The 24,916-nt window shown below is 46.4% G+C and overlaps 1 protein-coding gene across 4 annotated transcripts; it reads right to left on the minus strand.

Moving 5' to 3' along the window:
• Nucleotides 1–603: 603 nt before the first annotated feature.
• CSNK2A1 (casein kinase 2 alpha 1) lies at nucleotides 604–23,420 on the minus strand. Of its 4 annotated transcripts, none has more exons than XM_066330755.1 (14): nucleotides 23,272–23,420; nucleotides 11,330–11,523; nucleotides 10,224–10,335; nucleotides 9,206–9,307; nucleotides 8,736–8,786; nucleotides 7,985–8,044; nucleotides 7,274–7,357; nucleotides 6,773–6,883; nucleotides 5,866–5,967; nucleotides 4,856–4,956; nucleotides 4,004–4,152; nucleotides 2,620–2,706; nucleotides 1,808–1,960; nucleotides 604–943 (listed from the first exon to the last, which is right to left on the minus strand). In XM_066330755.1, the coding sequence occupies exons 2-13, from the start codon at nucleotides 11,428–11,430 to the stop codon at nucleotides 1,845–1,847; spliced, it is 1,176 nt and encodes a 391-aa protein (XP_066186852.1). In that variant the 5' UTR covers nucleotides 11,431–11,523; nucleotides 23,272–23,420; the 3' UTR covers nucleotides 604–943; nucleotides 1,808–1,844. The 4 variants fall into 4 exon arrangements, with proteins under 4 accessions (XP_066186852.1, XP_066186851.1, XP_066186849.1 ...); XM_066330754.1 differs by adding an exon at nucleotides 13,861–13,966 and having other exon boundaries at nucleotides 604–1,960; nucleotides 23,272–23,360; XM_066330752.1 differs by having other exon boundaries at nucleotides 604–1,960.
• Nucleotides 23,421–24,916: the final 1,496 nt, after the last annotated feature.

A 24,916-nucleotide genomic window follows, 5' to 3' on the forward strand; every position in this document is an offset into this window, starting at 1 on the left:
TGCCGGCAATCCTCACAGAAAGGGGCAGTGTTCCATGTCCCACAAACCAGTTTAATCCAGCCCACAGTCTCCATCCTAAAATTAACTAAGCAAAGTGGAAGCACATGTCCATCCTCTCCAAACAGAGGAGGGATGGGTGCCTGGGACAAGCAGGAGCTGCAGGTGTCAGCACCCACTGAGGCACGTGAATATCACTCAAATGTCCAGGGGAACAACTGCAAAGGCTTTGGGATGAGAGGTCACTGAGAGGGACAGGTGTCATTGTGCCTGCAGCCACACCAGCTGAGCCACCCTAGCACTAGGCAACTGAAAACAGAAATCCAGTGAGTGGCAACAGGCATGAACACCTAATAATAACTGGTTCATCATCTCAATTCCCCACCATCATGGTTGAGACAGAAAAGGAGGGGTTTTTGTTATGGCAAAAGATCCTTCTCCCAGGAGATACTTTGGCTTGTGACATCTGTGTAAGGCTTCTCTGCACTGCTCCCCATGGGTGTGACAGGGACATGGCCTGCCCAGGGCACATGTGGCTGTCACCACACCTCTGTCAGTGTATGACCACCCCAGGGAGGCCTCTACACAGGGAACTTAAATCTAACCTCGATAAATAAAACCAAATGTTTATTTACACCAAAGAATTCCAACACTGGATCTTTCACATATGAAGGACAAAGTATATATACACAGCAAGGGGTAGCAGGGCTGTAACAAGGGTGCTTTTCCGTTGTCAATGATAATATTTGTCCACAATTACTGATCTACCATTTCAGTTTAAGTTAACGTCTCCTCGCTCCTTCCTCTCAGTGCATATTTACAAGACTGTGAGGTAACTGGTATTCTCACCACATGGCACGTGAGGGAGGGGATGGTGGGTGAAGATGTGGGATCGGACTTGGCGCAGTCTGATTTTTCCAGCTTTAAGTAGCCACCAGCTCGAAACCTATAGAAACAATTTAAAAACAATATACCCAATAACAAACTAATTGCAGAGATCCAAGCCAAGCAATGGCTGGAAGAACCCTCCACGAGAAAGGGGCTGATCAGAGCAGGGCTTACTCTACAGGAGCACCTGTCTCAGGAAGTGCCAAGGACTCCAACTGGATCAGTAACTTCATTTTTAAGACTAAAATTACATGCAAAGGGTGAGTTAGCATTCTGGTTGACTCCTAAGGAGACATTATCCAATCCAATTAGGGTTTTGGACGCTATCTGCACTTATTCCTTTTAAGCTTATCCCACCTCTCCCTACTGGAATTGTCTCCTCAGTGTACCCTGGCTGGGACATATGCAGGACATGGGGTTCACGTGAGTGGTACTTTAAGAATCCCCTCCCCTGCCTCATGAAGACTTGATTTGGTAGTCTCTGGAGAACAGCACAATCCCCCAAGGTGTAGGCTTGTGGAGGAATAATGGTGGGAACATGAAGAGAAGAGATTTCCAGCAGGATGCAAGAGCTTGGAAATGCTGTTGATTCATCTTTGTTATTACATGAAGAGTTGTTTTGTTGTTTTTTTGTGGTTTTGTTTTGTTTTGTTTTTGGGGGAGGGGTGGGGGCAGGGGGAAGAAAAACTGTCCAAGAAGTATTCCATCTGTAGGTATTTTCAGGGAATCCCCTGAGTTACGAAAAGTTCAAGTAAAAAAAGAAAAATCAGCCTATAATAATTTTGTATATAATGACTGAACTACTATAAATCCACAAGCAACAGTTCAGACACGGTGTCTCCAAAGCGTTCATCCCCTCCCTTCCCCTGCCAGGCACGAGCTGCGTCCTGAGGAGAGGTGGAGGGGGAAACCTCTTCCCCACCTGACTCAGCTCAGGCAGCAGGAGACAGAGCCCGTCACTACTGCTGGGCGCCCGCAGCAGCTGGAACCGGCATCCCCAGAGTGGTGGTGGCAGAGATGACGGGTGAGCCTGCTAGAGGTCCAAGGGGTGAAGGTGTTGGCACTGAAGAAATCCCTGGAAGAGAGACAGGTAAGCAGGAATTAGAGTAACAACAGCACATGGCTATCCAGGACAGCTTCTGTAAAAAAGTGGGAGCTTTGCCGGGTCACTTATGTTTTCAGAGCTGCCAAAATAAGCTGAGATTAAAGATCTGTCACTATTCTCTGCAGCTCTGGGAAGGGCAGCTTTGCACACCCCTGAGTGTCACTGATGGGCAGAGATGTGGCAGGATCACAGAATGGTTTGGGTTGAAAAGGTAACCTTAAAGCTCCTCTTGTTCCAAACCCCTCTGCCACAGGCAGGGACACCTTCCACTAGACTAGGTTGCCCCAAGCCACGTTCAACCTGGCCCTTCACCAGTTCCAGGGATCTGACAGCCACAAGTTCTCTGGGCAGACTGTGCCAGTGGATTGTCCTTCAAGCCGCTGCCAGAAAATCAACTACAAATAACTTCTTAAAATGAGACCAGAAAAACAGGTCGGGCTGCTCAAGGCCTTACTTATCAGACTCTCCCACCCACTTTGCAGCTCTCCTTGCCTTTGTCCCCAGTCCTGGGAGATGACCCAACACCGCCCTTGCCTGCTGAGCTCTCCCTCTTGGGTCCTCCCACCCATCCCACATGAGAAACAAATGCTTCAGCACACCAAGCACCAAGGAGAGTTGACAGAACTGACCTGACATCATGCTCGCACTGCTGACAGGAGTGCTGCCACCTGCCATGTTGGACGAGCTCATCCGAGCCTGGTCTTTCACAATGGGATCTAGGAAGAGCACACTACCAGTAAGTGCTGTGTTGCCAGAGAGCTGCTGAGGCACAGAGACAGCCTGCGGCCTCTGTGCTCAGCCAGTTCTGGCACTATGCCTGTGTCAAATAACATCAACCATCACCTATTGAAATACAGACATTTCCACCAACTCCAGTGGAAAGCACTCAAGACGGTACCAAGGTCACGTGATACTAGGGAAGGTCAGCTAAATTATGTTATTTGGGGCTCACCAGGACTTTCTGACAGGAAAAGCTGAAGGATATTATGGCAAAGTTGATCTTTCTGTGCTAAGCAACTGTGTAATTGCAGAAAGCCAAACCCAGAATATGGGTGTAGCAAGCAGAACTATCACTAATTACAGTCATGTCTCTATACTTATTTTACATCTCTGTAAAGAGATGATGTAAAGAGAAATACACATTTTACATCTCTGTGAGCTGTCAGGTGTGTCACTAGAACTTGTCTTCCATGAGATGATCACAACTTACTAACTCTTTATTTTCAGCTACATGTAAATAATGCTCTCTCACCTGAACAGGGACAAACCTTTCCTGCCTCCCACACCTTCTGCGTCAGACAAAGGAATTCCAAACTTTGCTGAGCTCAGCACTATGCATATCTTTTTGTGGACAAAAGTTAATGAACTATTTGTCCAGCTTTCACATTCCAAGCTATTGGCTTCACTATGTTCATACTTGCAAAACATTTCCCTGGGATTTTTCAACAGGGGTAACACAGATCAACATTCTATTAATTACAGGGGTCCCTTCAGCAGCAGCAGTAAAAACCCCAAAACCAAACGACCTGAGCAAATATTGACATTATGCATTGTTGCAGCTGCTTCACAGCCCTAGATCTCAATATCTGCGAAAAACAGCAACCATTTAAAAGCATTTACTAGTGAAAGTTACATTTTTGCTTGCAAAATCAAGACCTGAATATAGCAGTAGCTAAGCAATTTAGCAACAGGAGTTAAAATGCCTGTTTATCAGAAACCAGAGTTCTCTGGGTTTATCCAAACACAAGAATCCATGCACACTTGCAGAAAGCAATCCCAAATCACATGATTTAGGAGACTTTAACAGTACTTGCTAATTCATGGGCCCAACAGGGGCACCCAACACTGATTCCTTGGCTGGTAGAGGTGGCAAACAGAGACCAGCAGCCTCAGCTCCAGTTATTTGCCAAGACCAGGCTTATCATTGTTGCCATTCTCAATTCCCATCTGCACAAGCCATGGGAACAGAGACTTCCCAGAGGCAGACCTCTCAGGACAGCAGCTGATACTTACAGAAGTAGGGGTGTTCCATGGCTTCTCTCGCTGTGAGTCGTGACTGGTGATCATATCGCAGCAGCTTGTCTAAGAAATCCAGAGCTTCTGGACTCACCAGATGTTGGTTCTCACTGTGGACAAAGCGCTCCCATCGCTTACGGGAGTGTCTGCAGGAAAACAGACCCAAATCAGGCCAGGCAGGGGACAGTGATGCCAAAACTCACTTTCTTAAGGAGCAAGAACTGTGACAGATGTCCAGCCCTGAGGGAGGCCGCCGCTCTGTGCAGCAGCCACGGGACTGAGACATTCCAGAACACAAAGCAGTGTCACTGTGTCTCCACGTGGTGGCACAGCAGCCACAGCCCCAGCACGGTCACCACAGCGCCTGCATGGCCCTGCCACCACCCCGGAGAGCAGCAGGACTCATGTTCAGAATGGATTACAGGCCTAAAACTGCAGGTTCTGTTCATCTCATATGCACTCAACATGAGTTCCTTTAATTTCTGTCCCACTATGAAGGGAAAAAAACCCATATAAATTCCATCTTTAGCAGCACCTGACTTTCTGCACTCTAATGCTGAGAAACACCATTTTGTTTTTTTCCCTCCAGACTGAAGAGAGCATTTGCCCTTCATGCTTTCTGCTCCAGTAGTTCCTTTATTGCCTGGATGACATTTAAAAATCTTTCCTCAGGTCCATTTCCATATAAAGGACTATGGGAAGCAGTGGCAAAAGGGACCAAAGGCACTAAGTGCCAGTTCTTCAGAATCCTACGTCTGATTTCTCCCACAAAATTTTGTTCATCTCAAAGGCTCTTGACAAAGCTGTAACTGTCTGGGTCTACCAAAGAGACTCCAGAGCTTAGCTCACCTGCCCAAGATGTCATTGAAACGTGGGTCCAGCTCAATGTTGTATTTGTCAATGTAGTCATACAGATCTTCTGTCCCCAGCACCTTGGCTATCCTCACCAGCTGGGAATAAACACAAAACCAAGTCACTGCTGTGAAGGTATGAAAATACCAGAGCGTGCAAGGAGATAGAGCAGCACATCCCTATGGGAGCTGGAACCTGGTCCCAGCAGTGTAAATCAGAAGCCACAGGGTCAGCCTGTGCGTTTGGCTTCCCCAGCCACACAGTCCCAGGCATCAAGAACATGCCTCCACTCACAGCCAGAGCTCAGTATCCCAAGGCAGCCAGGAGTGAGCCACAGATGCTAAAATCTCTAAAACCTGAGACCTTGCAACACTACCTCCCTTAGCAGAAAAAAAAAAATATTCAAAACCAACATGGGGAAGGCAAGAATAACTTTCTTGTTAGGTCAAAAAAGCAGAAACTCTGGATCTTGCATGTGAAAGGTGAAGCATCACCTCAGAGAGCTTCAGAATAAAGGTTTGAGAATAGGAGGTCCCTGTTTCAGAGTATTTGCATGGCAGTCACATGCTAAACATGTGATAAAGCTTTAAATATAAAAATTTTGGCCTAAAGGCAACACAAAGATTTCAGAATCTGTATAAACCTGTACCAAATGAACAGTTTCTTTACAGAGTAGGGGGAGAGTGAGTAGTGGCAGGGGCTTTCCACATAACATAACCTCAGGAATAGTCAAACTATGTACTAGAACACACCAGCCTTAATACAACTTTTTCTACAGCTTTTCCCAGACACCTACTGAGGAGCTCCGAAGTACAAAGCGCTATAAATCCACTTCTATTTAATTCGTTACATAATCTTGCACACTTGAGAAAAGGAATGTGGCTTCAAACTGAGCAAAGAAGCCATTAGAGAAAGGCTTAAAAATTCTCTGGATGACTCGATAGAAGCCTAAGCAGGAAACCTTCACGGTGCTAAGAGAACAGACATTGTACATGACCAGCTCTCACCTGATCATAGTTGTCATGGCCATGGAAAAATGGCTCCTTTCGGAATATCATACTAGCCAACATGCAACCCAAGCTCCACATATCCAGACTGTAATCATACATCTGTACAAAACCAGAAGGACAATTCAATTTCTAATGAATTAAGCAGAACAGACCTCCAAAACTAACAGGGTTCCCCCCTCCCCCACAAAGGTGATATGAACACAGCCATGTCATGCTGGAAACAAATTGAACTATCTTCATCCCTAAACCACTGTTCAGCTTAGTGTTCCAGTTACTCAAACTGGGATATAGCAATCAGCAGGATAGCAGGTATCCTAATTCCATCTCTGTTTGCCAGGATAATAAAGATCAGAGCTTTCTTCTATTTTCACTGCAGACTCCAATGTTACAAACCACTGAGAAATATGTGTTGGGAAAGGAAGCATTGCAACAAGCAATGCAAGGTGTGGACTCCCCAGGGTCCATGGGCAGGTGAGGATGTGCCTTTTTCCAGAACCAGCATGGTCTGAAAGTCACCAGGAACGCTGTGATTTCCATAATGCCAAACTGCCATCAGATAAGGGAATGCTTTTATAGCTTAATTTAGAAGTTCATGCAGTACTTGCTGTTCCCACAGGGGCTTTGTTTCATTCCTGTACCTTACTGCAAACAGTTTTGCTAAAAAAATATTCAACTTTCGTATTCCAAGATCCATAATGATCATTCTGCAGCTCTTCCTCAGGTCCTGAGACTACTCATTAGCTTCTTTCATTCAGTGGCTTTACGGCCATTGCTTTCTGCCATACATTTTGGAAGAGACTGCCTTTAGCTTCAACTCCCTAGACATCTGAATGTTGGGTTTATTACCTTGAAATGGCACTGACTTTCCATATAAAAGTCAGTGAGAAGTCCTGGAAATTCTTACCTGATAATCTACAAGAAGTTCAGGTCCTTTGAAATATCTGGAAGCCACTCTGACATTGTACTCTTGGCCAGGGTGATAGAATTCAGCCAAACCCCAGTCTATTAGTCTAAGCTAAAAATGGTAGAAAACAAAGAAAAAAGGATCAAGAGATGCTCCAGCTTTACATTGGCTGAATGATACTAGTGAACTTAGTTTCAAGTTTATTTGTAAGTCTTCCATTTTCAATTAATTTGATCAGTGTCTGCTTACATATTCTCCCTAAAGCCACATTACCAAGCAGTTTAAATAAAATACCTGTTAAAACCCTGCCTGTGGCTTACATGTGACCAAGCAAAGCCTCTAAAAGCAACACAACATTCTCATTTTACATTTGCCCACACTATGAGAGCAGAGTCCCCCTCAGAGGTCTGCTAGTACCACTACACAGGAGTACCCAAAAGGGATCCCAATTTGCCAAGAGAAAAGCAGGAGCCCTCCCTGCCCCCAGCCAGCCCACACTACCTTTCTGTGCTCATGGTCAATCATGACGTTGTGAGGTTTGACATCTCTGTGCATGATTCCCATGCTATGGCAGTAATCTAGAGCCTGCAGGTGAAAGGGGACAGATGCTGGAGTCACAAGAATGTCTCTAGTTCAACCATACTCAGAAGTATTTCCATACATATCAAGTCTAACTAGATGACAATACTGTCTAGTGTTAGATCCTCGACTAGACTCACTGATCACAGAAAATGCTTCTAGAGCTCCCTCTAAAAGAGAGGTCCCAGCAACACAAGTGTCTTGACTTCACTTCATGTGCTTACCCATAGAAACTGGAATTTCAGAGTCTCTAAGAGCATAGTTACTATGCACTAATAATCACACAAGCACCCTTTCTCCAGACTCCTAAGGATAAATTACTTAGTTCAGAAAAATGGATGAAGACATTTGACTCACATTATGCCAGGGCACAAACCCAGCCAGTAACAGCTCACAGTTTTCTTTTTTTAAAGGCTACGTGTACTCCTGATTTAGGATTTTAAGGTATCTCAATGTACCAAAAAGGCTGAAAAATAGACACTGACTTGATATTTTTCTGCCCAATTCTTCCACAGGCTCTCTCTTTCCTTCCCTTAGTGATATGATGTCACTATCATCAGTGACATAAGAACCATCTCTACAGGATTAGCTGAGAGCAAACACTAGAAATACATCAGCAAAACATCAACTTACCTTCAAAATCTCATACATGTAGAATCGAATATCATAATCTGTTAATGTCTGGTATAATTGCTGTGAGACACAAACACATCATGTCAGTGTTCAACATCCAAAAAAACCAAACCAACCCCTGTTCTGGGCTGCTGGCACTCTCTAAACCGTTTTGAAGGTACAGCCCAAGTTTCCCAAGTTACTCTGATCCCACACCTGACTCTGATCAATCTGTTCCTCTCCCTTTGAAAATCCCATACATAGTTTGCTTCCAGCTCTGCTCAGACAGCACATCCTGGTTCCTGTAACTATGTCCCTCTGGTTGTATCCACACAGCACAAGCATGATGGATGGCGTTGCACAGCCTTTCTTCTTCTGAGGCAGGTCAGTATGAAGGGACAAAGAAACATTTAAATCCCCGTTCCCAGGAGTATGGAAGGCCACAGAAACAGCTGTCCACATTTAAAGTGGTTCCAATAAATAGTTGTACACATAAAAGCCAAATGCCTTAAAAAAAGGCACTGAGGGGCCAACAGATTGATTTGCTCCCAAGGTTAAATACCTTTTGGAATCTGCATTCTCATCGTGTAACTTTTGTGGCAAAACGGTACTAATTGATGGGCTAATTACAAACTTCCGTTCCACTGGCATTTACCTTTAAAAGCATTTCCTATGCTGCAAGGAAATGCCTGCCCTATGTACTTTCCCTTCCCCAGGAAGATGAGTGGTTTTCAAACACACAAAAAAAGAGAAGTCACATCCCACACTTTACCTTAAAGTCTGTGTTGTTTACATGTTCAAAAACCAGAGCGGGTGTTCGAGACTGAAACAGATAAAAAAAGCATTCAGCCATTTTAAGTTATGTTTCCACTTAGGATAATGAATTAAATAGCTTTTTCTACTAAAACTGCACAAAGCCCCTCTGCCTTGGACATATTTATGATTCCCCTCAGACGGAGAGAGCAGAGCCAAAGCCCACAGCCTCCAGCAGCACTGTTTGCGGAGCGAATTAACTTGTCTCAGCTTACTGGTATCTCTTCCTCACAGAGTGAGGGGCTGGAGGGACCGGTGGGGGAAGGGCCCTCTAAAAGAAGTTTATCAGATTAAGAGCTGATCTGATCAGTCAATTCAAAAGCAGGATTTAAGAGCAGGGGAAAACAAAAAGCCAGGTCAGAGCTGAAATCAAACAGAGCAACTTCACCCATAACCCCATTGTAGCCCTTGAGTTCCTCCTTTACTCACCACAGGATCTTTTACTATATCTGCAAGGGTGATTATATTGGGACCGCCTCGCAAGTTCTCTAAGATCTTGATTTCACGCTTGATTTTCTTCTTTTTAACAGGCTGAAGAATAAAAACCCAAAGTGTAAGATAAAGCCCTGAAGTAAAGTGAGGCTAATAGCTCAACACCCAGATGACAACACCCAGGTGACTTCGGATCAGCAAAATATACTGGAACCTTTGCAATTTAACCTAAGTATGCATCACATCAGTAAGGGCTCAAATATCTGCTGTCTCCTTTCTAACCATACAACCCTGACAGCTACAGACAATAATTCCAAGTGAAGGAGGGGCCAGAAGATGGCATTTTTTAAAAAAGCTCTCTGAACATGATCTGATAGGCCAAGAGGAAATGGCCTCAAGTCACGCCACAGGAGGTACAGGTATCAGGAAGAAATTTCTTCACAGAAAGGGTTGTCAAGCCTCAGAACAGGCTGCTCCAGTGGTGAGGACATCATCTTTGAATAGATTTAAAAGATGCAAATGTGGCACCTGGGGACATGAATGCTGGGGTGTTGGCTAGTTGATAATCTTTGAGTGCTTTTCCAACCCGAACAGCTCTGTGATACTCCAAGACTTCTTAACTCGCATGTGGCAAATGTTTAATTGTGAGAAGTCCATAGGCTTTTGGAGAGTCACTAAATGAAGGGCCACAGCCATGACAGCCTGCCGGGACACTGGCTCTTAGAGAAGCTGAGAATTTTGTAGTCAGCTGCTGAAATGTTGCTTAGCTCCAAGTAAAAAGGTGTTGCACATCAGAGTTTCTTTAAGACAGAGCCTAATTCCTTACAGGCAGAGATCTGACTTAATAACCAAGTGCAGGGCTTGTATCAGAAGGCTCAAAACGATGGCCTGTTTCACTGAGTGACACTCCCAAGCCAGGCTTTAAGGATTTCAGTTTTAGAACATCAAAAAGCCCTTTCTAGCTTCCTGATCACCTCAAGATAGATTTTGATCTTTTGCCCAATCCCCAGCTCACCTTGAGAATTTTAACAACTACTTTTTCGTTATTTGTAATGTTGATGGCTTCAAATACTTCACTGTATTTGCCTCGGCCTAATTTTCGAACTAGCTGGTAGTCATCTTGATTTCTGTGGAGAGAAAAGGTTAGAGTTCCAAAGGGCTCAGTCATTTCCATCACAATTTATAAACTGCTCCTTAACTCACTCACTGCCTCACTTCCCAGACAAAAGGGATTAACTAGTGCCTTACTTCTCTGGAACTGGATGATTTAACAATTAGGAGAGAAACAAGGAGCTTCTATTTATAGACAAATTCAAGCCAAAACTATGAACTGAAAGCCCAACTATGTATTTCAGCATTAGCAAACTTGAACTATCCCTTCTCTGTATATTTGGAAGCTCCATTTTTCCTTGTATAATGCTGATAAAATTCAACAAAACCAGTAAGAGCAAAAATCTAAGTGCAAGGCTGTTTAAAAACAGTCTGGACACAAAGCAGCACTTATGCTCAGATGACTGTGTACATTCCAGAAACTGGGAACTGCACAGCTGAGGGCAGAACTCTGTCTGGGCCCTCCATACCCCAGCAGGAACGCAGAGCTATGAAGCTGCCACCGCTGCTGTCTGATTCTGGGACACTTTAGTCATGAGCTCAATTTAGACACCTCCTTCCTTCAAAGAGAAGCAGCCATGTCTTTTCAGCTGAGCAACAAGTAATAAAATAGTATGTACCTATTTAAACCTGTGGAGTTTCTTCACTTATCCAAGTCAGCAGCAACTTCAGTTTGAAAGTCTTTTCTTTTCAGCCCTGCACTCAGGACTGTTTGAATTGTTTCAGAAATAGACTTTCTTCCCTCTGAAAGGGTATGTTTCCTGACTACCTGGCAAAAATTCTTCAAAGTTTTAAGGCAGCTCCTGTAAATGTTCCTCCACAACTGAGAATTTAGAAGTTTGATAAGAAATATTTTTCTGAAGAGAAGTTGTGATCCTTTCCCTTGCCATCTGCCAAAAAGCATGAAAAAGCCTCACGCAGCACAGATGCCTGAACTCCACAAGTAGCACCATGCAGGATCCACAGGGATTGATCCTGGAGCAGGGACATCCAGAAGCAGCCCAGACTTACCCCCACTCAACAACATGCGACTCATAGTCCCAGTACTCCCGGGGTCTGTGTGTGTTCACATCCGTGTAAACTCTGGCCCTGCTCGGCACGGGTCCCGACATATCAGACAGCTTGGCAGGAGGAAACGAGATGTGAAATCAGAGGCGACCTGCTCTGCAGTGCTGACAGAGGAGAAAGGCCTCAGATTCCTCCACCTGCAGACAGAATATAAACCAGAGGTTAAATTCTCAAGGTACTTCAAAAGTATTTAAGTTAATCATTAAAAGCTGGTGCGAAGGAGAGGCTGGAGCCTGCTCAGCCACTGGCCTGGGATCACTTGTCAGAGCCTGAAAGCCATTTGTCTCCTCTCCCTCACACAGGACTGGCCCCTAGCAAACCAACCCCCTGACCTGGTAACTTTCAGCACCTTGTTTCCAACTGCTGGTTGTAGAGGCAACTTTCCAAAAGAAAAGAATACCCTGTATCTGCAGATAGATCCCCTCCTTTTGACTCCAGACTGAAAGCAACAGCCACAGCCTGCAATCTCACCCCGAGGTCTTGGGCCATCCAATGCAACAAATCAATTCTGCCGGGATGGGAACCAGCTTCAGTCACAACTTCGTACAGTCAAAACATTAAATCTGACTGTCCAAAAGACAGCAGCATCTGTGTTGGATTATGATGCTGTATTCAAACATGAAAGAAAGGCACTGCTGCAAGGGTCTAAAAAATGTCCTTTGCATTCTGCTTGCCCGAAGTACCTCCAATCCTTCCTCCTTACAATGCGATTTTTGAAAAGCTTCTGGTAAGTTTTATCAGTATTGAGACTGGTCAAAATCACTCAAAAGAATGTTTGTGTCTGTATGCCACAGAAAAACACTGTATTTTTATCCTGTATGTCTGAATATCATCCAGATCTGAATATTTAAGGCAGCAGCAACTCACTACAGTTTTTTATCAATATTGTCCTACTTAAGATAATAAATGTGGTGCCTTAACATCTCTCAAATCTTTCACCAGGGGAAGTTAACAACTTTTTAGATGTTTAAATACAAGAATCTCCTTGTCAGCCTTCAAAGTAACTTACAAGAAAGGGAGCTGTACTGGAGCAGGGAAGAGCATTGTTTGGTGTGTTGCAGCATAAGGCAGAGCCACACAGCCCTGTGTATGTGCTCAAACAGTGGGTAACACTGTTATCTAAACTAATATACTTATTTCTTATGCCAATCTTATCCCTTCACAGAAAACAGGCAACTGCCAGACTGCAGAAGGAAGTAACAGTGCCATTAATCACACATTAATGAGAAAGACCTAGAAATCTGCTTGGAGCAGTTAGCTTAGGCTACTAGGACACGTCACACCAGAAGAAAACTCTAGAAGCAAAATCCTGCTCTACAGGCAGAGACCTGTTGTTTATCTGAGGTCTGCAGCACTTCAGCTCCTGTGAGGACCCAGCCAGAACCACTGGCTGTGAAGATGGTGGAGGACCTGGGGGACACAGATGTGATGTCCTTCACCGTGTCACACAACCTGACCAGCAGCTGGTCCTGCTTCCAGAGGCAGAAGTGCATGCAAGGGCTCTCTGATATGGACAAAGCCTCCTTAGGTGGGACAGAGCTCAGCATTGGGTTATTTTTTGACCTACTGACACACAAATGGTGTTGGTGGCAGCTTCAGGTAGATAGGGTTGCAATAATCCTGACAAGAGGTTAAACAGGGACACAGCACTATCCCAAAGTCCATAATGGAAGGGTGACTGAGACCAGTAAAAGAAGGATGGGGCACTTCAGCCGTGGGTCCAGCTAATGGAAGATTATGAAGCATTCCTAAAAATATATTAAGTCTATTCCTGGACAAAATGCTAGTCCTCTCACAAAATACAATTTCAGAAGATGAGACAGCAATCATCTAAAACCTCAAAGCATTTATGTGGCATGACTCAGACACTTAGAAATTAGATGTCCCCAGGCATTACTAGAGCATGCAAGTTTACTAGAACAGTTTAGTACAGTGAAATTTATTAGATTTTGAAGTTCAATCACTGTGTTTTTGTTTCTCCTCACTCCCTGTGCTTCTGGCAGGAGATGCACTGGCCCATTTCCTCTGCTCAATACTCCTTGTGAAGGAATTAACTGAACTTATACATGTCTCAGATGACTTAGCAATTTTAATTTTTAAGCACAATCCAGTATAAATAAAACACACGTGACTGCTCCCCTCACCCAGCTTAGCAAGATCAGTTTCAGCAGAAAAAAAAATAAGAAAAAAAAGAAAAAGAAAAATCAATCACATTATCTAAAGATAGATCAAATTTCACAGTGGCTATTTTTTGTCACGTAGCTCTAGCCTAGCTCAAGCAGCACATTGTAAAAGGCTGCTCAGAGAAGGGCTTTTTCAGGAAATCATCAACTGCAGCTTCTAAGAATGGCACACAATGTCTATTTACAAGGGTAGGTATTATTGTCTACTGTTCCTTATACAGGAAGGGGAGAGAGTCTGCACAGATAACTTAATTTTAAAGCAAACAGAATTACAGACATACACAAACTTACCCTGCCTGAAAACTGCTCACTCTCTGCTCAAAACTGCCAAGGAATTTGTATAGATTTTTGCCTTCAGTGCCCCTGGAGGGGGATTATTTTGCAGTGGATCCAAGCTCTTTGGCAGAAGGGAATGACACAAATAAGGACAGATAATGGGGACAGGTGTTGACATGCAAGCATCAGTCAAGCCTGCAGTTTTAAAGCAGAAAAATCTACACTAAGAGCAGCAATTGTACCTAGAGAAGTGCCCTGAGCTTGTTATAAAAGATGAGTTCTATTTCTGCAGAATCCAAACAGAATGTTGTCATTTATTAATTCCTGCATTATTGACAGAATCACAGAGTAACTTATATTGGGAGAGTCTGCTCAACATCATCTAATCAAAGCAGACGTGGTGAGATCATGGTCCAGTGTAGCCTTGAGCATCTCCAGAAACAACACTAAAATTTTAATTTCTCTGGTAGAGAAGTGTTTAACTACGAAACAACCATGAGCTTTTAAGCAATGTACCAGAGGTCACAGAGAGAGGACGACAAAGCTCCCAACCACAGTCTGACACGCTGTTCACTGCCAAGGCCTGCCTGTGCAAGGACACTGAGCAGGGCTTCTCATTCAGCCCCTGTGGTGACACCCCTTGGACAGATATCACCCAAAAGGACTCACATGACAGCTACAGCAAAGGAACACCACGCCAGAGTTTCGCTGTTGGCTTTTCCTACACAGGCCTGTCCTCAAAAATGCCGTTGGAGTATTAGCAAGCTGATAATTAGATGATTTCTTACACAGCAGCCTTATCAAGAGGAACCCTGCTCATCCCACACAAGAACAGAGCCAAGCCCAACTCCTGTCCTGCTGACAGACTCCACAGGGGTGCCCAGAGCCCCCGCCCAGAGACAAACAATTGTGCTGCCACCATATAGGAATTTTTCAATTGGAAGGCCTACTAATTAAAAAAGATCAGTTCTTAAAAGTTTGAATTCTTCTAACAGTAGCCTGTTGTCTGAACAGCTTGGCAAGCTTAGACATTTTGTGCCTAAAGTTCAATAAAATGGTAAAAAAGCCTCTCAATGTTCTCTTTGACTCTGATTTTTAAAACATTTTAATCTAAACCAGTTACAAACCCCCTCATTTTTAAAAAGGCATTTCATCATCCTTACAATGCACTCCAATTCTAAAGGCAACTATGGCGTCATAGAGAATCTGATATTTTGTGAAGGATCCACACTTCCAGCACCTACTCCAATTAGTACAGGAATTTTCTACACCCTGTGTCCTTCCAGATGCATGCACTTATAGCAAGCAGCAACAAAACACAGCTAAGAAATCCATGCAGATTAATTTCTGAGAAACACACCTACTTTGCCTCTAGTAGGCAAAAAAATTTGACCTTTTTTTTTTTTTTCTTTTTTTTTCTCCAGTCCAGAATAACTGAGATACTGGAATGATTTTTTTCTTCTTTTTAAATGGAAATGTTCTTGGCACGGAACCTCTCTCAAGCAGTTACTCACTCAGAACTTAAAACCTATGAAGTTGCCCCAGTATGATGCAGCACTTACAGAAGCTCCCAGTGAGCTGAAAGCCAAGAGCTTCCCAGAAGACTGGTGTCCCAAGGAACTCACAAGTGCTATCCAAGTGATGACCTTTGTGGATAAGGCTTGGAGTATAAATAATGTACCCAAGAACACAAACACCGCTTGACACCGGCTTCCCTGTGGATAGCTGCTAACAGCATGCCTTGCCCTCAGTGTGAACAGTATACTGCCAGAAAGATCCAAGCTCATCCAGGGGGAGTGGAATGAACCCAGAAAACCTTCTTCAACACCACGTAAACCTGGTCATTCCCAGTGACTCACCTGAACTCAGCTGCAGTGAACCCCCAGCAGTCCCAAAGGAGTAATACAGGCCCTGAACTGCAGCAAGCTGAACTCGAAGACCCAAGAAAACATTTCTGCCGCTTTATGAATTCCAGACAAGCTCCCCTTCCTCTTGAGGAGAAAGCAAGGTGGACAGATTGGCCAAACAGGTCTAGAGACTTCCCTCTCACTTCTACTTTCCCCACGTAAGCTCATTACAGTGGCGATTGTGCCAGCCTAAGACTGTAAACAGGCTGAGACAGCAGCGGGTTTGTTGTGAGAGAAGAAAAGCTCTGTCAGTGGAGAAGAGCAGAATTACAGTGCAGAGTCTGGAAGCAAAAGGTTATTCCCCTTCTTTTATCTGCAACTGCAAGCAAGGTGTTACCTTTCATAGCAGAAAGCTTAAACCCAGCCTCTAAAATCGTGAGTGTAAAATATGATTTGGTAAGGTGAGCAAGAATTACAATTATCAGATAAAATTGTTGATGATTTCCTTCACATAGCCCTGTAATCCTCCTGGGAAGTGCACTTGCTCCTTCAGAGTTTGGAGTATATCTAATACTGGAGAAATACCACTGAAATTAAAAAATCAAGACATACCTAAATATTACAGTACTGCCTGCTGACAGTCAGTATCAATCAACACCAGCTTACTCTTAAAATAATAGTAATCAACTTTATTAAAAAATATGCCCTGTCTCACATAAGAAACCTGATTTGTGTGTTCTCACGATGCTAAAGCTTCAGCAATACAAGTACAGAACAAATGACCTCCAGAAGTCCCTTGCAACCTATATTTTTCTATGATTTTACAGCTAAAATAGAAACAAGCCTGGATTAACAAAATTGACATTTTACATCCTTTCCTGAAGATCATTTACCTACTAAAGGGACAACATCAACAGAAAAGTAGATTTTATAATTTGAGTTTTTTTAAGAAAAAAGCCTAGGCTTGAAATGAAACTTTTCTCTGGGTATTGTTTTGGAACAGCACAGTCTGCTTTAACTGCATTTTCCACCAAAACTATTTTCCAGATTTCTTTTAAATAGCTGGTTGTATCCGACTGTAGAGAAATAATAAATGATATGTAATGACCTCAACATTCTCTTAAAAATGAAACATGAACTGTTGTGATTAATTCAAAACAAGACATGGCCAGTCTGTAGGGAAAGCAGTTGACAGGTTTAGTTATACTTGAAGAAACATCTTGGAGTAATTCTGCACTAGAAACATCCTAAATTTAGATTGGCTCTTCCTACATCAGCTCCACTGATTCCTTTCTGAATTCCTCACGATTCCTGCCAATGAAGAAGTCATCCTCTGTAATGAGGATCACAATCTATATAGAAGACACAGGAATGGTTTTACTGTAGCTCCATGTTTTATGATACTCTTCACAGTCTTGGGGAAAACTTCACTGTCCCACTTTCCCAACTCGGAAAGCAGTGTCTAACATGTCTGTCACCCTCCAGGATGCCCTGGCAGTGGCTCTGGTGCCACACATTGCTGGCAGAAGGTCTGTCATGCTTTGTCTTCCTTTTTGTTTAGATCTGTAACAGGTGAATTTTAGCAGAGCTCACATTAACTTACGGGTCTCCAGCACCTCAGCCTGGTTGGACACCTGCCCTTTGCCTAACATCGCTTTTGGCAACAGCCCATGGACCTGGGGCAGAACAGCGGGATCACCTCCAGCAGCAGTGACAGGAATGCTGCTCACCATCTCCTAAGGGATTCTATGCACAACAGACAATTTCCCAAGGTCATGAACACTATTCTTTTCAAATCTAAGACAGCCAACAGCACATGGAGCAAAGGGAAAGACCTCAAAACACAGACCCCAAAGCTGACCCTGGATGAGGCCATGCAGCTGCAGGGGGCAGCAACATAAACAAGATGTCCAAGCCCCAGCAGGCGAGCGCAGGCCCTGCCTCTTTCCCATGCCCGCAGCTTCTCCTGCCACCACTCCCAGCCTCCCATAAAGCCAGCGGATATCCTCACTGCCAGTGCCAAGGACTCTTGACACAATCCAATAAAAATGGCTGCAACACAACCAGGCACTGCCAACTTAACCTGTCTGTACACACACCAAACAGAAACCAGCGACAGAACTCTTCTGCTTGCACCTCTTCTCCAAACTGACAGTTCAGGCTGAGCAGGGAGGGCAGGAAAGGCAGAGGGATTTTCTTTGGAGGAATATAATATCTCTTTAGGTCTGCCCTAAAGCCAAAGCAATACTTCAACAGGAAGCAGTTCCTTTTTCTTCCAAGAGCACTAACAAAACTAAATCTCCTACTGCTGGAGCTTTGGACAGTATTCCAGTTACCAAAACTACAGTTTCTGAGACCCAAGCAACACCAGAGATCTCTTCCTGGAGGCTCACAAAGGGGAACATTTCAGCAGCACTACAGGCTCTTCACAGCTGACATCAGGTTCCACTGGCAGCATCCTCTGGAAAGTTCTACCTCCCTAATTGCTGCTAAGTGACACAGTTGTTTTCCTCATTAATTAGTAGGCACAGGGTACTGCCAGGACAATCGTTCAGCTGATTTGACTCCTGTAGTTCATGTACAGAGAGGGATTTAGGTAGAACTCAGAAAACTGACTGTACCAACCATTTGTAAAAGTTATAGAGTTTTAACTGATCTGATCATGCAATTCCTAGAGGCAGGAACAGTTACCAGAGCCAAAGGATAAACCAGAGGACACTGCCTCTAAGTATTTCTTCAGGAAATCCCTGTGATCAGCTGTTCCATGGAGCAGGCAATGCATCACAAACCATCACTCAGCCAGCATCGAGCAGGCATAGCAAGAGACACTTGGTGCAAATCCCTGTCAGCAAGTGAAGTTCTGACATAATTCCCTAAAAATTTATCATTATTAACACAAGATGAAACCACCTACCACCATTCCAAGAATCAAATTGAAAAAAACAGCTATTAAACTTCAGCAATCAGCACTCTCCTTCACACCTTACAAGCCCCCAGTAAAGCCAGTGTGCCAAAACTTGTAACTTAATTTGTAAGTTCAGTTGAAATTAATCTAGATGCTGCAGAGTGAGCAAAAAGCCCTCTTTTTCCTTCTGGAGTACAACCAAGCGTGGAAGAAAGGCTGGAATTCAACAGCACACTGGTAACAGACAGAAACCTGTGACAAAGGCTGCAAGAGAAGGAACACTGCAGGAGCTCTTGCTTTTCTAGACTGGAAATTAATTTGTTGTGCGTGTCCACGCTCATCCATTTTCTGAACACTAAAAATAAAGACTTTCTGACAACTCACACGCACATGTGCAAATATGCTCTGAGAAAATGCCTTCTCCAAAGGCTTTGGTAACAACAGGGAGAGGCACCTTTTCAGCTCCCTGGACACACAGGAGGATCTGGGGCCACTTCTTCCCACCACAGGGAAGACCTTTCCCACCCAGGGAAAGCAAGTTTTGGCACGTTACTCTGTATTAGCACACTGGATTCTCCCTGCACTTGGCTTAATTAAAAGAGGACTAATTTAGCCTTTGGTTGTTCCAGAAGGTGCAAGGGCAGAGCTCACTTTCTGCAAAAACAGAGTGAGTAACTTCAATTTTCTAGGTGTGCTCTTAACGTGCAAGACTATCCAATGGGAAACCTGCAGCCGAACTCTTGCCTTGACTCAAAATGGTTTTCCATCTAGCACACATTTTATTCACCACTCACATGAAATAATATGATGCAGCCATTACATGGGCAGGAGCTGGACAGCCTGCTTTAGAAACCAGCTCCCTGCAAATGGTAATATTAATTAAAAAATAGAACTCAGTAAGGAGGACATAACCTAAATCTTGGAACTAAACTCCGTGGAAAATTAAAACTATTGAAGTCATAACCTTCCAAACGTGAGTCTGTGGTGGTACCAAGTCCACAAAGAACTCCAAGCCTCCCTTCTGCTCTTCAGCCTCCCAAAGCAGCAGCATGAAATGGGTAATAAAATCATTTATCCAGAACAGTGTGAACACAGGAGCAGGTAAGACCTGTGCCTGGCTCATGTTGCTGCTTCTCTACTGGACTCCTCACCAGAAAATATCCATGAACCACTTATCCCACAACTACATCAACAATCCCACTTCCCATCAGTCTTTCCCACCAATATGCAAATTTGGCACCTTGATGGCAAAAGGGGCCAAAAACCAGCTTGGAAAAGCACTCTACATTCAGCAACAGCAACACCACCAGCTCAAAAAGCTGCGGCCTCCTCTTCCAAGCAGTTTTTTTCAGGTTCAAAGGAGAACTCCCTTTCTCCAATTACATTCTGTAAATTCCAGGGAAGTCAGCTCTTGGAAGCCCCTGGAAGGAGATATCCAAGCTTAGAAAAATTATCCAAGAGCTATCTTGCAACAAATGTTTGTAGCCAGACTAAGCCAAGGCAGTCTTTTCTGATCTTAAAATCTTGGGTTTTTTTTTCTCTCAAGACCCTTATGGGACACTAAGATTAAGATGGCAACAATTTCATGCACAGAGTTTCTAAAACAAATATCTTAATGCAAGTGATTCCATAATGGAGGAATGGTGGAGGTGACAGGTCTGGTAACCCAGAAATAAATCCCTGCCTCTTCAGAAATGTGACACTAAATTAATCACACCACCACAATGTCACCCATTTGCTTCTCCTGTCTTCCTTTGCCTTATTCCTCAGAGGACATGAGGAAAGACAAAGAGAAAATTAGTTCTGTAAGGAGAAAATGGAGAATAACTGAAATGGAAGTAAGAGGACACCTATCATTTAATAAAATTAGGAAAAGTTTGGGTACACGTTCCTTTCATCAGAGCAGAAAGTTCCTTTCTCTACAACTCCCCAAATATATAACCACCTTTCAACATCCTATATATACCAAGATTCCTACTTCCAACACATCCCATGCTGATGAAATAAATCTGCATTACTTGGAAAATGCCCCAGATATTGAACACTAAGTCTTTCAACGTCTAACCTTCAGGAAATGGTATTTTACCAAGTTAATCCCCAATCCCAGGTTTGCATCTTCACTCTCACATCTTACCAGCCTTTTTCAAGCAAACAAGTACCATTAACTGCCCCTGCACAAAGCTCAACAACCTCAGTATCATGCAACATTCCATTATCTGATTTCCTCCATATTTGCTAGAACCTATGGCAAATTTTATTATCACTTTTCCAAAGAGCCATTCCCAACATCCAACAAGCCTCACTTTCCCTCAATCTATGAACCCACGACCCTTGCCAAAACCAGAAAACCTGTTCTGAACCTCCCACTTGGAAGCGTCTGCTTTCTCCTCCAGCACCTACCTCTCATCACATTTGTCCACGCTCTGTGCCTCATGCCCTCACACACATCACCCACATCTTCAGCTGCATGAGTTTTTGCTTCTTTGCTGCAGCCAAAGCCAAGATTATGTTCCCTTCCCCAATCCCATTTCAACCCCCTGCAGGCAGCAGCTGACCAGCCAAGCTCTCTGGTCTGAGTGCAGGACATGTACACCCAACTCTGCCACCACACACACTGGGAACAAGAAGACAGCAAATTTCACTAACAACAGAAATTTTGTTACCAGGCATTGACATAAATCACTAGAGAAAGCTGAAATAATGGAAATTTTTCCCCATTGACAAGATGGAAGGAAAGGATCACTGCCTACCACCAAAGATGGACGTTTTTCACACTCAGAGAAAGGTCTGGACCTTTACAGTAAACCCCTCCATGCCTGGAGTCATCCAAAGAGAACAGGGATTCCACACAGGCACATCCTCTCCTGAGTGCAGAGCACTGCCCTGTACCTGGGATGGGACATCCCAACTCCAGTTTTTATCTTCCAGTTACAGACACGGTGTGTGTCTTCACAGAGCATGTGCTGTAGGAAGTGGAACATTACCCTAATCCTAGTTTTAGGGCTAATTAAGGAACTGACAACGCTTCATACTTGTCCCAAATCTTTCCTTGGGTCTTCCCAAGTTCACTCTCTCCCCTCCTAGCAGAAACTTTGCTCTTTTCTACATCACACCAAAACCAGCAAACAGAAGATGAGCTATTCCTCTGCCCCAGCTGATGATGCACCCAGAATCCACACTGGATTCACATCTAACACCCAGGTCGGCTGGCAGGATGGCACAAGCCCCAGCTGTGAGTCTGAATAATTTGAGCAATTCTGTTTCAGAAAAGAGAGCGTGTTCAAAGAACAAAGAAATCACTCCCAGCCCCAAGCAGAAATACTGGGTGTCCACTTGCTTTCCTCTGAACAGCTGCCACTATGCCCAGTCCCTCTGGCAGGGGCTCTTCCCAACCCATTTGTGCACCCAGGATTGAGCTTCCCTGAGGAGCCGGGTCAGCACATGGCACAGCCCCTTCCAGAGACACATGCCCAGTTTCAAAGCCTGGCACCAAGGGTCAGGGCAAGAGCAGCTCCCCAAGGCCCAGGGTCAGGTTTGAGCAAGAAAAATCTCACATCATCAGAGACCCCTCTTAGGGGCACCAGGGTTGGAACTGACTCACAAAGAACATCAAGTTCAACCTGACCCTGCTCAGGACACCCCAGCAATCCCACCCTGTGCCTGAGAACGTTGTCCAAATACTCCTTGAACTTTGTCAGGCTTGGGGCCGTTACCACTACCCTGGAGAGCCTGTTTCAGTCTCCATCCACTCTCCAGGTGAAAAACATTTCCGTAATATCCAACCTAAATCACCTGCACACAGCTCCACGTCATTCCCCCAGGTCCTGCAACTGACCACCACAGATCACAGATCAGTGCCTGCCCCTCTGCTTTGCTTGAATATTCACAATCCAAACTTTATTGGTTTTACCCAAAGCTCTCAGTAAGAAAGAATTAAGTGACCTGACAGACATGTGGTTCCATAATCTTATCTAACCCCTCTCTTTCAAACCACATTTTACCAACAGCCACACTGCTCTCGGTCCCAAGGCACAATTAACTAAATTACAGCGAGGGCAAGACTGACCACCACTCCTTCCACAGACGGGTGTGGAAAGCCGTGAGAACGACCTTCCCCTCCACCCAGAAAGGCCCAGAACGGAGTCCCTGCGCAGCCGGGGGTGGGAACGAGCACTAACAGGCCTTTCCATGCCCCTCCGCATCTCTGCGTTTCTCCGGGCAGGGTGGGGAAGAGGCAAGATCGAGCAATTTAGGTAAATAACACCTACACGGCCCGAACGTGCGAGCTGGAAGAGATGGGGGAGGGGACGGCTCCCGTTCCGCGGGGCCCTGCCCTTTCTGCGCGGGCGAGGGCGGCCCCGCACCGGGCTGGGGGCAACGGGGCGGCCCCTCCACGGCCCCTGCCCGCTCCCCCCGGGGACTCGGAGCCCCTCCGAGGGCGGCAGGCGGCGGGACAAGCCCAGCCCGCCGCACCGGACCCGCCCGCTCTGCCCGTTCCCCCTCAGCGCCTCCGCGGCCCCACTCTCCTGAGGGGCAGCCGCGGCCCCCCGGCCCACACCGCGCCCGCGGCGGGGGGGCGGAGGAGCTCAGGAGGCGCAGCGGAGCCTCCCCCCCGCCGCCCACTCCGCCCGCCACCATCGCGGGGCCCCGCGTGGGCGCCGGAGCCGCCGGTACCTGGCGCGGCCGCTACCGCCGCCACCGCCGCCGCACACAGACAATATGGCGGAGGCACAAGGCTCGGCCGCCGCCGCAGGGACCAGAGCGAGGCGCGCCGGAAACGGAAACAGCGCGAGCCCCGCCACGCGCCGCGGGGGCGTGCGCAGGGAAGGGTGGAGTGCGCCGCGGGGGGCTATGGGAGTTGTAGTCCGTGGTGGTGGCGGCGGTGTGGGGAGGACGCGAGCTTGTTCCCACTCCGTGTCCAGGTGTGTCCTCGTCAACCGCGGGAAGGTGGCGGGGCCCGTGTCGGCCTCCGCGGCGCCGGCGGGAGGCCCGACCGTAAGCGGTGACCGCTTGGGCCCAGCCTCTCTGTGGGGCTGTGCGCGGGACCCGCCGCCAGGGGGCGACTGCGGCCTGCGGAGGTGCCCCGGTACCGGCGCTTCCCCTGGGCCTTCCATTCGCCCCGGTACCAGCCCTTCCCACGGCGCTTCTGTGGTCCTGTCCTGTCCCTTCTACAGCCCTGTCCCCGCCGTTCTTCAGCTCTTCTCTGGCCCTTCTATCAGCGCTTTTCCAGCCCTTCCACTGGCCCTGCCCCGGCCCTCCCAGAGCCCCCGGACTGCCGCAGAGCGGTGGGGTCCCGCCCGGTGTGTGGGGTCTCGGGCGCTGTTCATGGAAGCGGCTGATCCCTCTGCTAAGCCGGCAGCCGGGCCAGCAACCAGGTCAAGCCTTGACCTATTCCAGCACCTCATGACCTTCTCTCTCTGGCTTTAACTTTCTTAGTCCAATTTCTTGCCGCGCAGCTCAGGACATCACTTTTCCCTCAAAGGACTGGCCACAGCGAGTGGTCCAGCGACCCATCTGGCTGAGGCTGAGCTAGGGAAGACCCCGAGGTGAGAGGAGAGGCATCCAGGTTCAGCCTGAGCAAGGGCAGGAGCCTGGGCTCATGGCATGCTCAGACCAGAGCTAGCTGGGAGCATGCAGCCCTGGGATTGTCACCATCCTCCCACCATGGCCGGGCTCTGGTTTGAGCCGTGAGCCAGCCTGGAGGGGAGGGGGCTGTACTGAGCTATGTCTGCACCCCTTTGAGCGCCCCCCAAGATCTCTCCATGTCCTTCAGAAGGCAGGCAGCCTGCCCTCCCCCAGCCCGACCTCATGGAAAGCTGAACAGGGCCAGGCTTCACCCCACTTCCCTCCCGGTGTGGGAGTCTCCCCCAGGGGAGGCCGCTGGCCCAAACCTCGCAGCCCCTCACCCCGGGTCACTCCCATTAGGTAAAGGAGCAGCTCGTCCTGGCGGGGGTATCTCCCTCTCGCGCTTTCCTTGTATTGTACGGGCCTGGGTCATCGAGGAAATCTTACAGGTCCTTCTGCTGCCGAGTGGTCACGGGGGAAGCCCAGCCCCCTTCCCCCCATTGTCAGCGGCCGGGCCGTATCCTCGCTCCAAGCCCCGGCCCCTAAAAATAGCTCTTTGTCAGGCGATTGTTCCGACACCTTCGCGGCGGCATTGACGTGGACCGGAGCGGGAGAGCGGTGGGGTAGGTGGAGGGGAAGGGCTGGAGGTCCCCCCTGGGACCACTCGGAGGATTTGCCGCTGATAAGAGCCCCTGTTGTGGGGAAATGGGCTCCCGGCGCGAGGCACGGTGCCGAAGGCCTTCCCGTGCCTGCT

This window comes from Sylvia atricapilla, chromosome 16, assembly GCF_009819655.1.
Source record: "Sylvia atricapilla isolate bSylAtr1 chromosome 16, bSylAtr1.pri, whole genome shotgun sequence".
In the NCBI taxonomy this organism is placed as follows: Eukaryota; Metazoa; Chordata; class Aves; order Passeriformes; family Sylviidae; genus Sylvia; species Sylvia atricapilla.

What these genes read in the sequence shown, in the direction of transcription:
- CSNK2A1 (XM_066330755.1), bottom strand. Translation starts at nt 11,430, where the DNA reads ATGTCGGGACCCGTGCCGAGCAGGGCCAGAGTTTACACGGATGTGAAC. An exon ending in TCGCATGTTGTTGAGTGGGG is followed by an intron (nt 10,336 to 11,329) that starts GTAAGTCTGGGC and finishes TTCTCTCCACAG; the next exon opens with AAATCAAGATGACTACCAGC. An exon ending in TAGTTGTTAAAATTCTCAAG is followed by an intron (nt 9,308 to 10,223) that starts GTGAGCTGGGGA and finishes TTTATTCTTCAG; the next exon opens with CCTGTTAAAAAGAAGAAAAT.